General features: G+C 31.5%; 3 protein-coding genes across 3 annotated transcripts; 2 read left to right on the top strand and 1 right to left on the bottom strand.

Moving 5' to 3' along the window:
* Positions 1-363: 363 nt before the first annotated feature.
* LOC105800194 (aldehyde oxidase GLOX1) lies at positions 364-2204 on the top strand. The gene has a single exon (XM_012631172.2). It carries the CDS (start codon positions 454-456, stop codon positions 2140-2142), a length of 1689 nt encoding a protein of 562 aa, XP_012486626.1. The 5' UTR covers positions 364-453; the 3' UTR covers positions 2143-2204.
* Positions 2205-3435: 1231 nt separating this feature from the next.
* Positions 3436-6582, bottom strand: LOC105800197 (hypothetical protein). The gene is made up of 4 exons (XM_012631173.2): positions 5958-6582; positions 5544-5872; positions 5250-5449; positions 3436-4125 (listed from the first exon to the last, which is right to left on the bottom strand). The coding sequence occupies exons 1-4, from the start codon at positions 6481-6483 to the stop codon at positions 3798-3800; spliced, it is 1383 nt and encodes a 460-aa protein (XP_012486627.1). The 5' UTR covers positions 6484-6582; the 3' UTR covers positions 3436-3797.
* Positions 6583-17421: 10839 nt separating this feature from the next.
* Positions 17422-18621, top strand: LOC105800193 (protein BRANCHLESS TRICHOME). The gene has a single exon (XM_012631171.2). It carries the CDS (start codon positions 17606-17608, stop codon positions 18428-18430), a length of 825 nt encoding a protein of 274 aa, XP_012486625.1. The 5' UTR covers positions 17422-17605; the 3' UTR covers positions 18431-18621.
* The last annotated feature ends 3060 nt before the right edge of the window (positions 18622-21681 follow it).

The raw sequence follows: 21681 nt of genomic DNA, 5'->3' as shown, positions 1-21681 counted from the left end.
TCACTCTTCCTTCAAAATGGTAAAATGTAATTGTGGTGACTAATTAAATCACAATCAATTTGATAAAACTGATTACTTTAAATATGGCACATTCAAAATCTAATTTTCCCACCGCACCCAAAAGTGATGGTAGAAACCAACTATTCAATTTGAAACGAATTTACTCAGAGATATAAATGCTGGTGTAAAGCAGCGAAACATGGTAGATTCATGCATTTAATTACTTTCGACAATTCTACAGTGATCTATGCGCATGAACCGAGTCACAGTTAAGATATGTACGTGTAGTCTTTTCACGGTCCAATATCTCAATATAGCCAATTAGAATCTTTTACTCAATGTTAAATTTATCTGTTAGGGGATACCATATGACCAAAGCAAGTTTTCTTCTCATTAATTCACTTCCCTTTCCTCTTTCCTTACAATTAACATGCAAATCACTCAGAGCAATTCATGTCGGTTCCTCAAGTTAAACCCAAAATAATGGACCCGAAAATCCTCATATTCATGCTCTTGGTATGTTGTTCATCAGTCTTCAATGTAGGCGCTCAATCTTACCAAGGGAAATGGAAACTGTTGAAAAGAAGCATCGGAGTTTCGGCAATGCATATGGCATTGTTACCCAATGAGAAGATTGTCACTTTCGACCGGTCCGAGTTCGGTCCTTCCAACATTACTCTTCCGCAAGGGAAGTGCATCAAAGAAGACTCGAAATCATCCGATTGTTATGCGCATTCCGTTGAGTTCGATCCGGCAACTCGAGCTGTTAGGCCACTGACTATATTGTCTGATACGTGGTGTTCTTCGGGCGCATTTTCGATCGATGGTACGTTAGTGCAAAGTGGTGGTTATCGACTTGGTGAAAAAGTTGTTCGGTATTTCAAGCCATGCATGGATTGCGATTGGGAAGAAGATCAAAATGGACTTCTTTCACCGAGGTGGTATGCTTCTAATCAAGTTTTACCCGATGGAAAGATCATTGTGGTGGGTGGACGATATCAGTTCACGTATGAATTTATTCCAAAACTCTCCGGTTCCGATCGAATACTTTACAAACTTCCTTTCCTAAAGGAAACAAGATATTCAGCGTTGGTCCCCAACAATCTCTACCCTTTTCTACATCTATCCACCGACGGAAATCTTTTCGTTTTCGCTAATGATCGAGGGATTCTACTCGATTATATTAACAATAAGGTGATTAGAAGCTATCCTGTAATGCCTGGTGGGATTTCCCGCAATTATCCCAGCACCGGATCCTCTGTTCTTCTTCCTTTGAAACTCTTTAGTACCACCGATAGCGACAATAACACTAGTACCCCAGATGCTGAGGTCTTAATCTGCGGTGGGACAGCCCCGGATTCGAATGAGAAGGCTAATGTTGGAGTCTTTGTTCCGGCATCAAAATCTTGTGGTCGCTTGATAATTACAGCGGCATCTCCGGAATGGGAAATGGAGGAAATGCCAATCAACAGAGTGATGGGCGACATGATCATGTTACCGACCGGCGACGTTCTCATCATAAATGGTGCGGCCAAAGGCGCTGCTGGTTGGGGTGTTGCACGAGATCCTGTTCTGAACCCAGTTTTATACCGCCCCGACGCTCGAAACAGTGACGGAAGCACCAGGTTCGAGGTTTTAGCCCCATCTTTGATTCCTAGACTTTACCATTCAACTGCTCATTTGCTGTCCGACGGTCGAGTCTTAGTCGGCGGCAGCAATCCTAACATTAATTACAACTTCTCTGCACTTTATCCAACTGAACTCAGCCTTGAAGCATTTTATCCCCCATATTTCACCAAAAAAAAGCCTCGGCCATCGATCGTTGCGGTAAACCCAGGGTTAAAAATTGGTTATAAGCAGAAAATCTCTCTAGAATTCACATTAGAAGGGAGTGTTATTCTATCAGATTTGTTCGTAACAATGGTGGCTCCATCTTTTACCACACATTCAATTGCAATGAACCAAAGGTTGCTAGTTTTGGCATTCAATAATGAAGTGAAGAAGACTTCTTCGGGGAACTATTTGGTGGAAGGGTATGCCCCAGAAACGGCGGCATTGGCACCGCCTGGATATTACCAGTTGTTCTTGGTACACGAAGCTATTCCAAGCAAAGGGAAATGGATCCAAATCAAGCAGTTTTAATTACGAGCAACCTTGTTTCTTTATTTCATAATTTAAATGCAATATGGGTTTTGCTTCTTGAATTGGGTTTTAATTGCTAATTCAAATTTCTAAGTAGTGTGCATGAGTGAAAGCTTCTTTTAAATCTGGAAATTTGATCGTTCAATTGTTCAAGTCTTCAAGACCTGAATGAATAAGGAAAGCATGAGATGTGGAAGCATTAAATGGGACTGGCTAGTGGTCAGTCAAGTAATTATTAATACCATCTTCACTGCCGCTTGATTGGCCTTGAATTAAATCAGCTGTTGTATGGGGTCTCTCGTTGTTCTATGAGCCTGCCTGCCTACCATATTTCTATACCACACCGCCCAAACCCCACAGAATTTTCTAATACTAACTTTAGAATTGGTATTAAAATGCCAACTAAAGGCTTTTCAAGGTACAAGTGTTTGATAAGATGCCTATTAACTCCAAATCTCAAAATTACGAATCAGCTTTTACTCTAGAAATATTTCTAGGATGTACTATAATAAACTGAGTCCAAACTCTTACTCTAGTTCAAACACCATAAAAGCTACAAATGGTATTGAAACAAATAACATTTTACACGTTATTTTATGTTGCAAGTTATAACAGGTTGACACTACGAGATTGATGCCTCTCTCCTTTGCATGAAATGATAAATGCAATTACTATTTCTACGTAGTTAAAGTCAAAGATCTATAAATAATAAAATTAAAATCCCTACCTTACATATAATAACCATATGATACTTAAAAGACCTGTTTAAGTTCTCAAATTTTCAACCTACAAAAAACCTAAGCATGAATATCGATCGAAGCAGGCAAAAGAGGAAATGAGGTTTGTAGTTCTCAATGTTCAAATTTTTTACTTCAAGAAATGAAATCAAATCTGAAAATAGAGTTGTTAAGTTTACCGTTCAAAAAAAAAAAAAGACTTACTTTGATTCAAATATAGGTTTTAGTTTAAAAATTAAATAAATTTAAATTTATTTTTAACAAAAATATATCAATAAATTTAATTGAAGTAGAATTTCTTAATCAAAATAGTTTATTGTTTTGGACAAAAGAATGTCATTGAAGATCTCGAATACAATCCAATCCATCAAGATAAATTTGAATCTTAAATATATTATATGGTATTTTTATAAAGATGTAATTTCATGAATAAACTGAAATAAATTTCAGGTTATGTTAACAAGTGCATTTATAATTCTTTTAATATGATTAAAGCAATCGATTGAATCTTAGTTCAATTCGTATGAGCATTATTATCAGTATAAAAAGACGCATGTTTGAATATGCTAAAGCACTATTCTTTATGCATTTAAATCCAGTTTATTACATTTCAATTCATTAATAACAACAACAGAAAAAAAAAAATAGTGGGATTTGAGAGCTATTTTATTAGCATAATAATGCCTACTTTGACACTTAAGCATTTAAAAACGAGATTGAAATCTCATTTAATTAAAATAGAAAAACCTACCATTCTCCTATCATCTTGACTAGAAAATGGTGTCGATTAAAATTTTAATATCACTCTTCCTTCTTTTTTTTTAATTCACCATGTTTCAGTAAATCATTGTTGTTATTATGATTTCGTGCCTGTTTTAATCAGGCCCAGAAAAAGAAGAGTTGAAACTCGGTCTACGATTAATCACATTTTGATCTCTTCCAAATCTTCTCAAGTTCCTTGGCAAAGGCCTTTTGTCTACCAACAACAATTGTAATGTGATCTTTGTTTTCGACAACCTTAACTTGAGCACGAGGGATTCTTCTCTGTACATTATAGCTACATTCCACCGGGATTACTTCATCGTCTCCTCCATGGAATATGGTGACCTCGCACTTTAGCTGGTTGCAGACGGTGTCCAAATAGCTGTCGAGATTGCCGGCGGTGCCACAAATGATGTTGTGAAGTGTATGCCAAGCGGCATTATGGGTGTGGCAGCAGAAACTTTCTAACAAGTAAGTCCTGATCCTGGAATATTGTATCTTAAGTTAAGATTAAAGAAAATATATTTGCAGGCTGTACTAATAAATTAAATAACATATTGATTGAGACTTCATTTCTCAACTACATTTGACTTTGTTTTCATCAAGCAATCGACTGACAAAAGTTTCATTCCACCAATTCTCACCTTTGCCTGAAAGATACTCTTGTTTAGTTTTCTCATTTGGTTTCATAGTTTTTTTCCTTCTTGATATTCTTCTATTTTTTTATTGTAGAAGGATATTCTTCTTTAGTAATAAAATTAACATATATTTTATATGATTTATATATATCAATGTAATAAATATAAACCCACTTCATGACTTTAATTTAGAGATATAAAATAAATTTTTATAGGTATTTTTCATGTTTTGGTTGAAGCAAATCAATCTCTAACGATGAAATGGTTTAAGTTAAAGTCGCCAATTTTATTTTGACATTATTCGATCTTAACATAAATTATTCCAGTACAATTCTGTTTTGATATTATTTGTACCAATTGATAAAAAAAGAATATTTTAAATATGTAATTTTAATTTTTATTATTTATTTTGGATTTATTGAATTATAGATTTATATATATGTATAGTATTGGTTTATCTTATTGTTTAATTAATGAAATAACTTTTTGCTTATTCATTTTGAGTTTGAGAATGAATTATATTTGTGAAAGAATATTTTATAAAATTAATGAATATTTAATATTTGAGGTTTATTTAATTTTATTATTTAATACTTGTAAATATTATATATTTATATATATATCAAATAATTTTTTAAAATAATAATAACTCCAAAATGGTGCACCGAATACGTACTAAAAAACTATACACTTATACTAAGTAGCTTGTTTTAAGCCCAAAATTTTATATATGTAGGACTAATAAAGTTGGTTATTATAGTCAAGCCAAACGTATAAAAAATAGATTGATGAATTGTTTTGGTAAATGCTTGCCAACAAAAGACAGGTAAAAAGGGGCAGATTCTGAAACTTGGTCAATCAAAGACGCAAACATCATGGTTTGCTGTTCCATGTGGATTATAGTTAAGGTCGTTTTAGCAGACGCGACTTAAGGAGGTGCTGGGGAGCTTAGGTTTGACGAAACTATTACCTGTTTCGGGTGATAAATTTGGTGATAAATTCCCACAACCGGTGGTTCTTGCATACCACCAGGCAAATCGTCCGGCTGATGTGCTCGTACCAGCAAGCAACCGATGCACCGAAAGCCATCACCGGCCACACTCGCCGGGGAGCTATTCTTCTCATAATATATTGAGTTGCTGGTTCACCCTTTGGCACTGGAAAATATGGCTGCCATTTCATATGGGATTAGTGACAATTAATATTAATATGGCTTTCAATCGATAACAAAATCGTGGAGAATAAAAAATAAAAATAAACTTACTGGTGCGAGTAGGGTGAGAGACTTGATGGATCCCGGATGCTTAACAGCTATAGCAAGGGCTAAAATGCAGCCTAAGGAATGAGCCACAATGTGGAACGATTTAACTTGGAAAGCTTCAAGCGCGGACTTTTCAATCATTTCCACATGCTCTCTTAAAGTGTAAAGCGAGTCAGTTGGCTTCGGACTTCGGCCAAAGCCCAGTATATCAACAGCCAACAATCTGTAAGTCGATTTCACAGTAGTCGAAAAGTTGGGGAATAAAGTTTCAGTCCAAAATACTGATGATGAAATGAAGCCATGAATGAATAACACATCTTCTCGAGCTTTATCTGTCATCACAAACCCAAATAGCAAACTTGAAAGAACCGAATAAAATTAATACGATAGATATAGTACATTTGTAATCTAACATACCTTTGGGTCCTTCTGCTTTAACGAAAAGAGTGTCCTTCCTGGAAGAGGTCCAAGAGTTGCATATTTTACAATCGCAATCAGACCATCTTGGAACTACATTGCGTCGAAGCAATTCAACAATGGTGGAGTCAATGGTGAAAGTTGATGTCACCGTTGTTTTCTTCGTCTTGTTTAGGTCATTAATAATAAACTTGGAGAGCTGGGCAACAATGGAAGGACGAGAATAAAGGGTATCCGAGATGTCCTCCACCTGTAAATTGGCTGACGTGAGGCAAACAATCTTGGACTCGCACTCTTCCGAAACCAAGATGTTGTCACCCTCGATGATGCGTTGTTTAGCAGAGGAACAATAACAAGGTTTCCATTGGGATTCAATCCAGAAATCAATAACTTTGTAAACAAAACATAGAATGAAATCAACAAAGTCGAGAACACAAAAGACAGCAAAGCTGACAGCATTATTCAGAATTTCCCCTGCTAAGCTCAACACCCGTACGAGTCTAATTGTATTAAGCTTTACATCCATTTGAAGAAAGATGAAAAAAGATGTGGAGGCAATGAAATCAACGACTGCAAATTTAAATCTCAGCCTTAACTGATAACTATATGCAAAGCCAAATTACGGAATAACTTAAATAGAAAGCCAATGATGGAATATGAATGGGTATTGTAGGTCCAATGAGCCAGCCATACTCCACTGTTTGACCTGATTAGTGTACACTTTGCCCAATGTTCCAAATTTCCCAGTTGGATAATAATATTATGTTGAAAAAAGTAAATTTGAACAATAAATGGGATACTTGTATTTCTAGGAAACCGATTCAATTTGGCTCCAACGTTTGACTCATTTTTATCTTAAACTCATTTTTTAAATGAAATAAATTCCATCGGTTCACTTTTTGATATTTTAATTATTTTTATTCATAGTAAGGATTACATTGGTGTAAAATTTAAGTGATTTTATATTTATTCATTATTTTTATACAGTTAATATTTTAACGATCCAACTGTCTCTACCATTCTCCATTCATATAAATCATGCACGTTAAGTTTAACATAAATTAAAATTTTCTAACTATTTATTTTATGTAAAAAATTTCAATCCTTAAATATATATTAATATAAACAATATTTTAAGTTGATGTACTATAGATATTGAATCGATAAAATATTTACATCCATTATAAATATAAATATATTAATAAATTTAACCGTTAAATTATTAAAATATTAATGATATAAAAATTATGTAAGGTGTAAAACCACTTAATCCTTCACATTATTCATATATTATTTTAGACTAGATTTAGATTTAATAATTTAAAAATATAGTAAAATATAAAAATCTATTTCATTTTATGATTCGAAAATTAACCTCAACCATATTAATGTCCAATTCACATTCTAATTGAATAAAAACATGATTAAATCAATTTCTAATTTTCCTTTCTTTTAAATCTCGTAGGTTATTCTTAATTAATATTTATTAATAATAATTTATTTGGTCCTCCAACTTTAAAAAAATTAGTCTATCATTTAATTTTTTACCTTTTTAGTCTTTAAACTTGTGACATGACAAAATTATATATATTTTAAAAATAAAATCATTAAAATTATTTTAAAAATTATAAAAATATATTTTTAATGTTTTAAAATTTTGAAAAAATAATTAAATGCTGGCATGTTAACTACGCATATGTCACATTAGTAAAGTTAACAAATATAAATTTTTCCATCCATGTTATAGTGATTTGACAAAATATAAGTTTAACGATTACAAAAGTGAAAAATAAATGAATGGCTAAAATAAAATTTTCTTATAAAATTGGAGGCCAAATAATAACATGAAAAGTAAAAATATAAACATGTCAAAATTTCCATAATGCAAATAAATTAAGACAATTATACTTATTATTTGATACACTAATGGTGGAGTTTTTTTTTATTCCACAAAAAATTAAAAATTATGTCATGTCCTTAATTGATATATATATATATGAAACACATGGTAATTGACTAATTCTTAACCCTGTTAGTGAGATTAAGAATTTTCACCGTGGATGTAACAAATGATAATCTTGTCATTAACTAGTCAAAAGTTAAATAAATATAAAATAGAGATAAATTTCAAACTTACTCATAAACTTTGATATAATATATAATGTGATACATAAATTTTGATTTTAATTTAATTGTATATATTTAAAATAAATAAATATATTTATTTAGTTTCACTAGATAAATATAAATGTTTGTGTATGAAATGTATAAACATAAAATAATATTAGGTGAATAATTGCGTTCAGAAATTGAATCTTTCACGGGTTTATATGTCGTGAGGAAACTTTTTATTATATTCACCAATTTTATAAATAGTGTTTAATTATTTGTTTCATAGTTTTTAAAATAATTTAAATATGATTGTGACGTACAAACTATAAACATGTGTTTGAAACAATTAGGGACATAAATACTATGAACATAGACATGCAGAATTAATTATCCATCACAGCATGAATCATAATGATTTATCGTAAAAGATTCCAACATTAATTGCTCATGATGTCAATTCGCTCACGATACCATCACCCTAATCTTGCTGATTCCAATACATACACAACTATTTTATTGTATAATGCAATTTTGTTTCTAGCTAATTAACTAAAATATTAGGGCATGTTTTGCAATTTCCTTTACCAAACAATTTCTTCTTCTTCTTCGTGAGCCTCGTTTCATGGTTAGATACAATGCATGACCTTCACTTTGGTTGATGTTGATATATATGTATGTGCCTAAATTAATGATATAGATGGTGACTTGCAGATGGGCGAACCACCTGCATTTTCCTGCCAAGCTTAACTAAAGTATTGGAGAAGGGGAAAGCAATGAGAATGAAGTTATGATGGAACAAGCTATATATCGTGTAATTCATGCGAAATGGTCGGCTGTTTATTAATATGGTAAGCAATGCGCCTTTGAAATTTGAATACCATCTCTTGTGGAGCACGCCTCGTAAACTCACCAAATCAACTTCATTTTTGTAGTGTTAAGTCACAAATAATCTGACTTTTATTTACTACCATACTTCCACGGAATCAGAATAAAACATTAGAAATCAAATAAAGCATTATGAAATTAAAATAGTTTTAATATATATATATATAATTTTTAGGGTAAACTATACAGATAATCACTCAATTATAATTTTTTTAAGCACTCAAAATAAAAAGTTAACAATTTAAGCATTCACGTTATATAGTTCAGTCATTTTGGTTACTCCGTTAAACCACAAACAACAAATTGATGTGACTGTTAAAAACTTCATATAATAATAAATTTAGCGTTCAACTTTTATATATTGTATCAATTTAGTCGTATATTTTAAAAAATAATTCTTAAAATTTAAAAAAATATATAAAAGTAGATAAATATTTTGAGAAAGATATAATAATAAATTTAAATTTTATATTAATAATATTAAATAAAAATAATGCTATTAGTATTAAATAAAATAAAATAAAAATTCTCCCCACCCCGTTTTATTGATCTACTGGAGTAGATGTGGCTTCATTGATAGACTCTCCACAACGAAAGGCCCCTTTCGTTGAGCTCTCGAAACAGGCAATGATACAAAACTAAAACCTTCTTCTGGGGATGAGATTGTTCGAGATCAAAATCAGTCTGCCGAGGGTGCCGATGATGAGCATCTGAAGCAGGCAGTGGGTGGTAATTCATGGGCTACGAATGCAGACAGCAAGATTGGTTCCTCTCAAGAAAAATCTAGAGAGCTGAATGTACATTTAACGTCTTCAAGTATTCCATACACTGCAGACTCATATCTTGAACATGATCAATTAAAGGAAATTGTAACCATCGCTTTAATCAATTTGCCCTCTGCAAGCACTGCGGAGAAAAAACTACTGATATTGGAGATTGCAAAGAGCATCTAAGAAAAAGGAAAGTGGGAGGTCCGGTGGGGGAGGGGGAGAGGAAGATGGACGGGGTGGAGAGGGATATTTTATTTAATATTAATATAATTATTTTTATTTTTATTAATATTAATATTAATATAAAATTTAAATTTATTATTATATTTTTGAAAATATTTATGTATATTTATATATTTTTAATATTTTAAAATTATGATCAAATTGAAAATATTTATAAATTTTGAGGATAATTTTTAAAATTATGACTACTTTGATATAATATGTAAAAATTGAATGTTAAATTAGAAATTATGCACTCTACTTTTAAATTATCCTCAAAATTTATAAATATTTTCAATTAGATCATAATTTTAAAAATATTAAAAATATATAAATATACATAAATATTTTCAAAAATATAATAATAAATTTAAATTTTATATTAATATTAATAAAATAAAAATAATTATATTAATATTAAATAAAATATCCCTCTCCACCCCGTCCATCAAATTTTAAATTGAATTTACTTAAATAAGTGGATCTCATCAAATTTTTTAAAAAAAAAAATTAAGGAGGGCCTCCATCACAAAAGGTAATTTCGTCCTTAATTTACAATAAATTAACTTTTTATTTTGAAGGTGCATGTCACCTTCTCAAGGCATAGCCTTTCAAAATCTCATTTACTTTTTTGCAAACCAACTTATACTTTTTTGCAAGGTAAGCATTGACCCAACAAACGAGAAAGTTGAAGCCATTTAACAACTTTGCTGTTCATAAAATAAGTACTCAAAAAGCCCAAATTTATTTTTCTTCGAATACTAAGGTGTGGAGAGGGAAGTGACAATTAGGAGAAAATTTGGCTTTTGGGTCGCGGACAATCTAGGCATCTACTTGGGAGTTCATTTTAAGACATTAGAGAGTTTATGAAAAACACCAAGGAGTTCATTTTTGATAAAATTAGGATGCGTTTAAGTGGACATGTTTGAGTCTATACAGAGACTTGTGTAGCCTGCATGCCAAAAGTTTTCTATTGACACCAACTTGTTCAAAACCTGGTGGCTCCTCCATTAGATCACCATTAAGAAATGTGTTATTAATGTCTATTTGTCGAAGTGATCACTTGTGAGTTACTACTGAGGCAATAATTGTTCAAATTGTGCAAGCTTTAGCTATTGGACTAAAGGTGTCTTGAAAATCAAGACCTACTTTTTGAGCATATCCTTGTGCCACCAATCGAACCTTGTAATGATCAACTGTACCATCTACTTTCTTTTTTATTTTGAACAATCATTAACACTCAATATGTGTTCAATTCTCAAGCAAGGACACTAAACTCCAAGTATGATTCTTATGTAAACTAGTCAATTCATCATGGATTGCTTCTTGCCACTTGGGACACCTCATGGCAGCATGAATATTTGTAGGTAAAAAAGAAGACTTATCAGTAACATTATAAAATGTGAGAGGTAGTGAAGCTTGTGCTAACAAAGTTAGGCCCAATTCTACAATTTGTCGATACCTACACTCAATCAATCCATTTTGTTCTAATGTGTGGGGACAAGTAACGCGATGTTGAATCTCACAAAATTGCAAATGAAAAACCAAAGAACGAAATTCAACCCCACTATCAATCTGAAGAATTTTAATTTTCCTATAAAAAAGTAGCTCAACATGTTTTTAAAGAACAAGAACAACAATTAGTGCTTCAGATTTATGCTTAAGACCATATAACAACTGATGAAGCAAACATAGGACAAGTTGAAGTTGAATAAGAAGATGAATCAAAGGTATGATAGTGTATTTTAAACATAAGAGCAACAATACAAGATATAAAAAAAGGGGGACTATAACAAGTGTTAGAAGCAAACACTTGTTGAGGAGTAAGAAAAGTGTTTGATGGTTGCTAAACATGCATATAGGTAGTAAGTGTTTGCAGTGAGGAAAAATATGAAGCAGGTAACACAAAAGTAGTAGGTGTAGGTAATTTGATGTGGGTCTCAAGGCACAATTTCAGACCCATAAAAGTGATGGGTTCACACAACCTCAAGGCCCAACAACAATGTCAAAGGTGACTAGATCAAAGAAAAGATTCGAGGACGAATCTTTTTGAGGAAAGGGAGAATGATACATGCACGAATGGGGTGAAATTTATTAGATTCCAATCACCAAAACTGTCAATTTTTAGGCTTGGGAAATCAGCAGACTTGCGACAACTTTTTGGATGAGATCTTGGCATTTCTGGGTTGAGATGTCTCTATGACGTTTGAAGATCTATCTCTTAGCTTAGAAACGCATTTTGAATCACTTGATTTTGAGTTTGGGAGCTCAAGTTATGACCGTTTTAGTGAAGACTGCGCGAGCAGAATTTCTGAACGGCATTATGACAGGAATTATGAGTTTCGGGCTTTTAATTCGAGTTTAAATCATATTGGGTTTGATTTTTAGGCTTAATTTTTATTATACATGAGCCCAATATTGTATTTATCATCTCTTATTATTTTATTATTATTTTATTCCAAATTTTTTATAATTATTAAGTATTTTAAGTTATTTAGGAGTTTTATGTTAACAAGAAAGTTTAGTTTAAAACTACTTCTTGTTTAGATTAAAATTAGAGTTCTAGTATATACTTAAGAGTTTTATTTAGATTTATTTAGCTAGCGTATATATAGGCCTTTGCATTGTACACAATTCATTCAATTCATTATTATTCTATTTTTCTTTTGAGTTAATAAATTCTCTCTGGGTTTTTCTTTTCAAGAATTTCTCTTCAGTTTCTTTTAAAAGAGTTTTAACAATCTTTTTAGATTGTGGGGATCATATTCAAACTTTTTCTTGCCAAGGTTTCTATCTTGGAGGGGAAATTAGAGCCACTTGAAGGGGGTTGTGGATTCTTCATGTTTCCAAGGCTTCTTAGGACTTCTACACGCCACGCTCTATCTTTTCATTTATCTTATTTATTCACGTCCTTAATCTTTAATTTGTTATTTTATTTTAGTTATTTATTTATTTTAATTGTTTTATCTGACTTGGATTCAATTTCGTTTCAGGTTGTGTAAAATCTAAATTTTTTTCCGAACGTCTAGAGCCCTAAGTCAAATCCGCGACTTTGACAAACTTTACAATCCGCTTCCGCGTTCATCCTTTTCATCGTTTATCATAATTGAACACAAAAGTTAACTTGATCTGATATGGTCGAGGTGAAGATGATCTTATAAAAATAGTAACAAGAGAAGTTATGCCCTCAAAAGATGCATCAAATTGATAAATGCATTTAGATACAATATGACCTAGTTTGCCACATAATTGGCATTGAGGTCTAGAACCATTGCCATATCTTCCTCTCCCTCAAGACCTAAAACCAATTTCTCTTTGTCCTTAATAGTATGGTCTAGGTGAGTAGCTTTGTTGAGAATCAATTGACTTTTGACCACTATCACTCTGTAACTGAGATGCAGAAACATTAGTTTGAATATGAGATTGTTGTTGTTGAACAACAACATTGGAAAAAACAACTATAAAAGATAACATCATCTGTCGAGCCACTGCTTCTAATGAAGCAGAAGTAATCCTAGCCAAATCGTACTCTTGTTGGATTGACATAATAATTGATACATTATTTTCATTTTCAAGAGTCAATCCATTAAGAATAAAAGATTGATGTTCTTCTTCAATAATTACTTGACCATATCCAGATAAATTGTTACATATATGCTTTATTTCGACAAGATATTATGTCATGCTTTTATTATGTTTCTTGACATTATGCAACTTGCATTTAAAATGCATTTTCTTAGTTCGAGACTAATTAGCCAGAACTTGATGTAGCTTTGAGCATGTTTCATATGATGAATCTAAACCAACAAGATGTATATACAGTGTAGGACTAACATATGACATTAACCAAGATGCTAATGCTAAGTCTTGTTGTTCATAATTTATAAATGCAGGATTCTCGATTTGCTTACCATCAACATCCTTCACTACACGAGCTGTAATAGAAACAGTACATTCTATATATGATTACAAATGATGGCGTTTTAAGAATAAAAAAGAACATTTGCCTCCATGTGAAATAATTGCTTTCATCCACCAGTAATGTAATATTTTTAGTGGAAAGCATAGTTGCAGGTCCAGTATTGATCACTATAGAACTTAATGAAACAACTGCAAGACTGTCACTTTGATTAGGACTTTTTATTAGCACTATTGTTAAGGCTAAACCACTAAGAAAAACACAAATTTAACAATCAGATTTACAGAAAAGCACCATGGATCATAGCTCTGATACCATGCTGGAAAATTAACTAAAGATGAACAAGAAAAAATAACAAAAGCAATTGAAAGAAACTTAGAATAAGCGATGAAGAGATAATACTCTATTCTAATCGATCAAAAATGTGAGTTTTACACCAACATATATACACAGAGATATATCATTCATTGACCACCTAACAAACAAGCTAATAAACGTAATAATTTTATACCACTAACAGTTAGATAGCTTATTGACATCAATTATACAACTGCTTTAATAAACTCGCACACATTTAACAGGTGCTTGATTATCTTATACTTTATTATCTAACAATCCTAAATGATGAGTTTTCCTATAAATTATGGCCTACTTTGACATTTGGCATTAAAGTCGACTCTTGGATTCCAATAATGAGTCCTTATTTAAGTGAGAAGTTGTCACGCTATTAGAGAAAAATTACGAAACTCTTATTGTTTATACATGTAACAAAATTCGACTAAGCACATAAATGTTTGCACCATCCTTAATTTGTAGGACTTGGCTTCAGACAAACCAAGTCATAATTTAATATAAAAAGTAAATTGTATTTAAATTATATTAAAATAATAAAATAATAATCTATTGGGATAGATATAAAATTACACATGAATTTTAGTCTAATGTATAATTTGATATATGGACTTTGATTTGGTACAATTATACATATGGAACTTTGATTGTGGTTTATATGTACACTTTTTTAAAAAAATTTGATTCAATTGTACATATTTAAAGAAATAATTACATCCATTTATTTTCATATAATTGTCTCACGTATGCAATATATAAATGTAAAATGGTGTTACATCGATAATATTATTAGTAGTTTTAAAAAAATTGAATCAAATTAAAGTTTTATGTATAAAATTGTACAAGTGTTAAAGTTCATGTATAATATTGCACATTAGACCAAAATTCATCTATAGTTTTGATATTTATCCTTAACTTATTTTAATATTTAAAATATATTTTAAACAGTGAAATGGGGTTTTAGGCCCAACCAACCTTGTTCGGTATGAAACCTAAGATCTATATTTTTAAAATAATAAAAAATCTATAACCTAACTCAATTTACCCGTCTCTTTAAATTTTTAGAGCGTGTTTGAATGAAAATTTTAAAAGTTGAGAATTTTAAAATGTAAGTATTTTAAAATTCATCTATTTAATATATTGGTGTTTGTAATTATTTTGTTTAGATAAATAATTGATTTATGAAAATTTTGGATATTAAAAGTTTAAACATTAAAAGAAAATTATAGAAAATAATTATTTTAAAATAAATAATATAAAAATATTCAATATGGATATCATTATATCTGTAAAACTGTAAAAATGTTAATAAAATAAATTTTAAAATAAATATATTTGAATAAAGAAAATGATTTTGTGGGATCATGTGTATTAAATAAAATAAAATATTGAGAAATTTTGAAAAACCACTCTTTAGGTGAAATTTGGAAAAGGAAATTGAATAATAAATTACTCACAAATTTTGAATTTCTGTGATATATTTACTCAAACAATAAATTATTTTTAAAATTTTGAAAAATCTCTCCTATAAATCCTTCACCTAGATACACCATTAATCTTTTATTATATTATTTTCAAAATTTCACAATATAACATACTTATACCGCATTTTATTAGTTTTTCTTTTCTCTATTTTTTATGTAAAATGGTTGATATTTAAAATTTGTGAATATCACTCTTAACAGTGTTGTATCAAGTGGTCGAACTTACAATATGACTTATAACTACATTCATTTATTAGTTTAGAAAGTGGGGCAATTTACTTGTCTGTTCCACAATCTTTCTGTCAGTACCGCAGTTCCTCTGTATGAACCACAAGAAGTGAACCAAGATGACTGAATTCTAATCCGGAGAAAGATTGCAGTTCTTGGCACATGGGAAGTTCCGCAATGTCTTAAAAGGTTTCAGTTCAAAAGTCAATGATTTATAAGCAGTTCACTCACCGGTGCTACCAAAGCCAATCTCCAGAAGAGGGCATGTTTTGTCACGTTAGTGCCAAATAAGTAATACCCAAGTCACATTCTCAGGTACAGTGCAATGGGCCCTGAATTAAAACCTGAATGGGGGACATCCATGTGGAGCCTGTACGATTAATAAACAGACCATTGTTTCCAACTCCATCATAGCTTATAATGTCCCTCTTAAGGACTTGGCAAAGCACTCTCGACATCAAAATAATTGCTTCATCCACATTCTAGTCAGAATTCCTATTTCTGGTTCTACTGCTTTTTATTTGTGAAGAAACGGTTTCCAAATTAAACTTTTGAAGTGGTGGGCTTATTTTAATACTAGTTAAATGTTTATGATGCTGTAAAGTAACAGTAATCAATCACTTGTATCATCAAATACACATGTGGGGGGGCTGCAGGAGCTGAATAATTGCACTGAGATACGTATTATTGAAATACTGAGGTAGGCCACCCAATGTTAAAAACTGTGGGTGAAAAATCTTTTACTGCTGTAGTTGTTTGTCTTCTTTCAGGGCTGCTTTTTTTTTTTGTAGAAGGATCAATGCAAGAGTTGGTTAAAACATTTTGGTTTTCCAGAAAAACAATGTCAGTAGAGGAATATCAACATACCCCCACCAATATGTCCATTGCCATAGATGTAAATATTCCTTACCCAGAGAGGCCCCTGCTCTATGGCAACCAAAGAATAACATTCATTGGACCTATCCACTCTTTTTCTTAAGTACTTACATCTCACATATGTTAGAATATTTATGGGAAGGTATGACTCATTGAATTTTCTTTTTTAAGTATACCCACTTAAAAGCTCTCAAAGAATAAAGATTTAGCTGATAGAAGAGTCGAAAAGAAAATCGAATTGAACAATAGTGTTCGATTCAATTTTATTAAATACGATTCTATTTCAATTAAGTTATTATTAAAATTTTATCTTGTTTGATTTGATTTTTGGTAAAAAAAGTTGTTATTATTTAATTTATAATTAGATTAAGATAATAAAATAAAATATTTAATTTGATTTGATTTAAAATGATTGTTTTATGTCAATCGAAGTGTCCACTTTAATTTTTAGTATGTCGAACAACTTATTTCTATATTTGAAAGATTGACAAATTTTAAAATAAAATGTTTGGACTATGTTGGATATAAATATTTAAATATATTGAAGTTGATTAGTAAAGATAATTTTTTTTTGGAAAAACACATTTCAAGGATTGAATCTTATAGTATTTTTGCTTCCAAAACATATCTTCCAAGAATGCATTGGGCAGACCACCTCCCTTAGAACTAGTTTTAAAGTTCCAGGATAAATCATGGGCCTACCGCAATAGCTTTCTTGACAGGGAAAATCCCCATTACGAAAAAGAAAAGCAGCAAAGTAGAAAAGAAAAGGAAAAGCGACAACCAAAAAGCTCATATACAATGAAAGGAGAAGATATGAAGGATATGCTGCTGATGATGAAAAACAGAAGCACTGGTAATCTCAGGAATGGGATTAGCTGGAAACTTTACGAAAACCCATTTTATTATTCTAATCATCAACAACTACAGAGCCAAAGTAGCAAGCACCTTCATCATCAACTGATACCAGTAATGGATTCCGACTTGGGTATTGCTCGAGCCCAGATCATCGACTTGAAAGCTGAGGTGGAGTACGAACGTAAAGCACGTAAAAAGGTGGAGTCTCTCAATAAGAAACTGGGTAAAGAAGTAGCTGAAGAACGAAGGGGGAAAGAAGCATTGGAGAGAGTGTGTGAAAAGCTTGCTAGAGAAATCACTTCAAAGAAATCAGAGATGGATCGAATGAAAAGAGAGTTCGAGGAGGAAAGAAAGATGCTAAAGATAGCTGAAGTTTTAAGGGAAGAAAGAGTTCAAATGAAGCTGGCCGAGGCCAAGATTTTGTTCCACGAGAAGTTTAAAGAATTGGAGGAAATTAAACGCAAACAATCTGATATTGAAAATAATAGCAACGCTGTTTTCGATTCAAGAGAGTCAACGAGATTTGCATCGAGTGAACAACCATCATCATGTTGCCATAATATAAACAGTACTGCTACTGTGTCTTCATCAATGGCGGTTCAGCAAAAAGAATCTCAAGAAGCTGAGAATCCTCACATAAAGCGAGGGATCAAAGGGTTTGTTGAATTTCCAAAAGTGGTTCGAGCAATTGGATCAAAGAGTAGGCGTTGGGGTTCAAAGCTGGAGTGCCAAAAAGCACAGTTAAGGATTCTATCCCCATCCAAGTAATTGAACTTTCGTTTTTAGGAGGCTTAAAACTTTCTTTATTTTTGCTTGTTGAATTGTTTCACTTTATTGGTCATTGCTCCCATACCCAAACTATCTTGTTCTTGATAGTTTATAAGAAAATAGTAAATTTATGCTTTGGGTTTTTAATTTGCTAACGGTGTCAGGATGTATATAATTTCCTGTTCATTGAATATTGCAAGATTGGATAATGGAAAGATGTGATAAAAGCCTCATTGAACAATATGTTGGAGAAACCTTAAGGTATGACAAATTGGACAAAATATGCATTATACCAGTTTTCTTAATGGGAAGGGTTAGGGAGACCTTAATTCTTCTGAAAGTCCATCACTAAAATTTAATCAAAGTTCTTTTTCATAATACAAATCATAAGCATAAAAGATTGCTTTACTTTTTCTTTTCCTTTATTTTTTTGGAAAATAGACTTCTCATAGTTTAAGTATGGGTTTAGAGTAAGACTTCTTTTTCAACCGACCACAAGAACTGTTGCTAAAAACTATGGCTAATGCTCCTAAATTAGGGATGCTAGTGCAGATCCAAATATTCATCGAGATATAATTCCATTTTAACCTACATGGATAGTATATATTCGATACTTTAACTATTATTCATAGTAAATTTAAAGTTGATGTGGATAGTTTATTTTTTTGGATATGTTTATAGTATTGTGATTAGGGGTGTAAATGAGATACTAGTGCTCGTAAACTATCTAAGTTCGATTCGAAAAAAATTCGAATTCGATTTAGTAATTGTTGAGCTAAGTTCAAGGTCGAGCCGAATTTGAGCTTAGTAATATTTGATTTGAATGGCTTGTGAGCCTTATCAAGCTTTTCATATCTGTACATTATTAAATTACGTTTTTACTTTTAATATATATTATTAATCCTAAGCTTAATTATTGAATCAAGCTCGAACTTTACTACAAAAATTTGTAAATGAGCTTAATTAAACTTGAGCTCGTTTGAGCTTAGAAATAGATGTTGAATTGAGCTCGAGCTCGATTTTGGCACTATTTGAATTCAGCTTGATTCATTACACCCTCAATTGTGATTGTCTGTCTTTTTTATTAAAAATATTATTTAAATTTTTTTCACTTATTAAATTTAAATATTTAATTATTTAAATTAGAATGAATTTAAGCTTAGATAACATGATTTAATACGATAATAAAACTACCAATAGATCACTCCGAGCTAAGCTCAGGCATTATGGTAATACTTTATGGCATTATAATCAAAATATCATTTCTATAATTTTATCCAAAGCACTATCCAATATTTTTGCCATTATTAATTTGTTGTATAAAACATTCACCCAATGACAGAATATTGCAACTTGCGAGATTATAGTATCAAAGAAATGCTTTAATTTGATTTCCGACAAAATAACACATCAAAAAATTTCCGAGAAAACAAGTCTTTATGGAAGTTGAAACTCACAAAGCCAATCAGAAATCATTGAGTCAAAAAGGGTCAAACCCATATCTTGCCCAACCTAGTATGGATGTTTTGTACTAGTTGATCAATTTTTCATAACAAGCCAATGTGAATTTAGATAATCAAAGCTTCGTTCTCATGCTGCAGTTAGGGGATAGTTTTCTTCGAAAAGTGTGCAAGCGATTGAAATTGAGAGAATTTTGTGTATATCGAATAAGGAGGATATCATGCTTTTTATTATTATTATTATCTCGGATCCTATTCTAATCAAATAATTATATGAAATGGTGTTAGGGGGATGTCTGGGTTGTCGTCAATGTCAAGTGGGAGAGAGAAAAAAAAGAGGGGAGAAGTGGGTTTTGTCTGTATTTTAGAAGGGGTGCGAATGCGAAGGATTGCAAATGCCAGGCAGCTCCCCTACACCATAATATATTGCCAACCTTTTATTATTCAGAAAATAAAAACACTGACACTGGTTGCTTGCTTCACAAAAGTGCATCCAATTGACAACTTTTTAAAACAATACTTAACAGGCTTCAATGGAAATATAAATTTAAAGGATTCAAACAGCTACAAATTATGATTCAAATGGCTGTATTTTTTGATAAAAAACTTATTTAATATTTTAGTCTTTTTATCAAAGTAAATGTTATTATCCTTCAACTCTTACCTAATGGGTCGAATATCAATGATTTATTGTATTTATGTGAAAAGAATATTTTAAATAAAAATTTTAAAAAGTAAAATAGATAATTGATTTGGATATCCAAATTTAAATATGTTATCTGTAAAAATTCAAATCCATTATATCAACAAATTATATAACAATTAAAAAAAATCAATTAAATATCTACAAATATTCGAGTCTATATTCATTCTTTACATGAAAACCCATCTTTTGAATGACGGCTTTCAAATAATGCAACTCCATCCTTCACTTTTTCTTCATTCTTCTCTTAATGCATTCCCATAATTTAACCTCAAGTATAGCTAATTTGAGGACATTAGAATTTTTTCATGCAGCATCTTTACTTTCTCCTGGCTTTCTTAACGTATCCAATGATGACCCTCTCAATATCTCTCTAGATTCTTTCTCCGCACCTCCCCACTTTATTGCCTTCTTCTCCCTTTCTAAAAAACTTTTGTCGTGTAACCCAAGGCATTCAATTTTTTTGGGGGGTCCGTTTTTGCTCTCCTTCCTTATGTCGTCTATGTCTTGCCTTTCCTTTGCTCACTTTTCTTCTTCTCCAATTTGTGCCATTCGTGCAACGCCTTGCCAAACATTTGAATTCCTCCTACCAAGTTTAAATGTGCTCCACCAATCCACCGCAATTTTATTTTAAAAAAAACATATTAACTAGAATTAGAAAATAACAACAAAAGGCCTAATAGACCTAATAAATGAAATGAGTCTAATAATTAGATATCATGCCCAAACTTTTTTATTAGGTCCACACTCAATAATGGATTGAAATTTCAAAAGAGAAACGATCTAATAAAAATTGGTCTATTTAAATCATTTGGAAGAACAATGATATAGATTTGCATTGGAATGGGCTTAGCAATGGAAAATGTGAAGGCTTCGAGATCAACCCAAATGGGGGTTCGTTGCCTACAATTTTTGACTTTTAAATCTCATCATGATGGGGAAATAATTCGGCTGCCCAACCCTTCTATTTTTCTTTTATAGACTTTGATGAAGCTACGGTACCATCAATTTCATTCTCCCGCTGGATGTTACATTTCGCCTTCTAATCGGGTCCCATGCACCTAATCAAATTGACATCTTCGTTAACC

This window comes from Gossypium raimondii, chromosome 9 (assembly GCF_025698545.1).
Source record: "Gossypium raimondii isolate GPD5lz chromosome 9, ASM2569854v1, whole genome shotgun sequence".
Taxonomy (NCBI): Eukaryota; Viridiplantae; Streptophyta; class Magnoliopsida; order Malvales; family Malvaceae; genus Gossypium; species Gossypium raimondii.
Note: the sequence above shows the minus strand (reverse complement) of the source record. Positions and strands in the feature narration are given on the sequence as shown.

Coding starts and splice junctions, on each gene's coding strand:
- LOC105800197 (XM_012631173.2), bottom strand. CDS start 6,483: ATGGATGTAAAGCTTAATACAATTAGACTCGTACGGGTGTTGAGCTTA. Junction 5,873..5,957: donor TAAAGCAGAAGGACCCAAAG/GTATGTTAGATT, acceptor TTGTGATGACAG/ATAAAGCTCGAGAAGATGTG. Junction 4,126..5,249: donor AAATTTATCACCCGAAACAG/GTAATAGTTTCG, acceptor ACAATATTCCAG/GATCAGGACTTACTTGTTAG.
- LOC105800193 (XM_012631171.2), top strand. CDS start 17,606: ATGAAAGGAGAAGATATGAAGGATATGCTGCTGATGATGAAAAACAGA.
- LOC105800194 (XM_012631172.2), top strand. CDS start 454: ATGTCGGTTCCTCAAGTTAAACCCAAAATAATGGACCCGAAAATCCTC.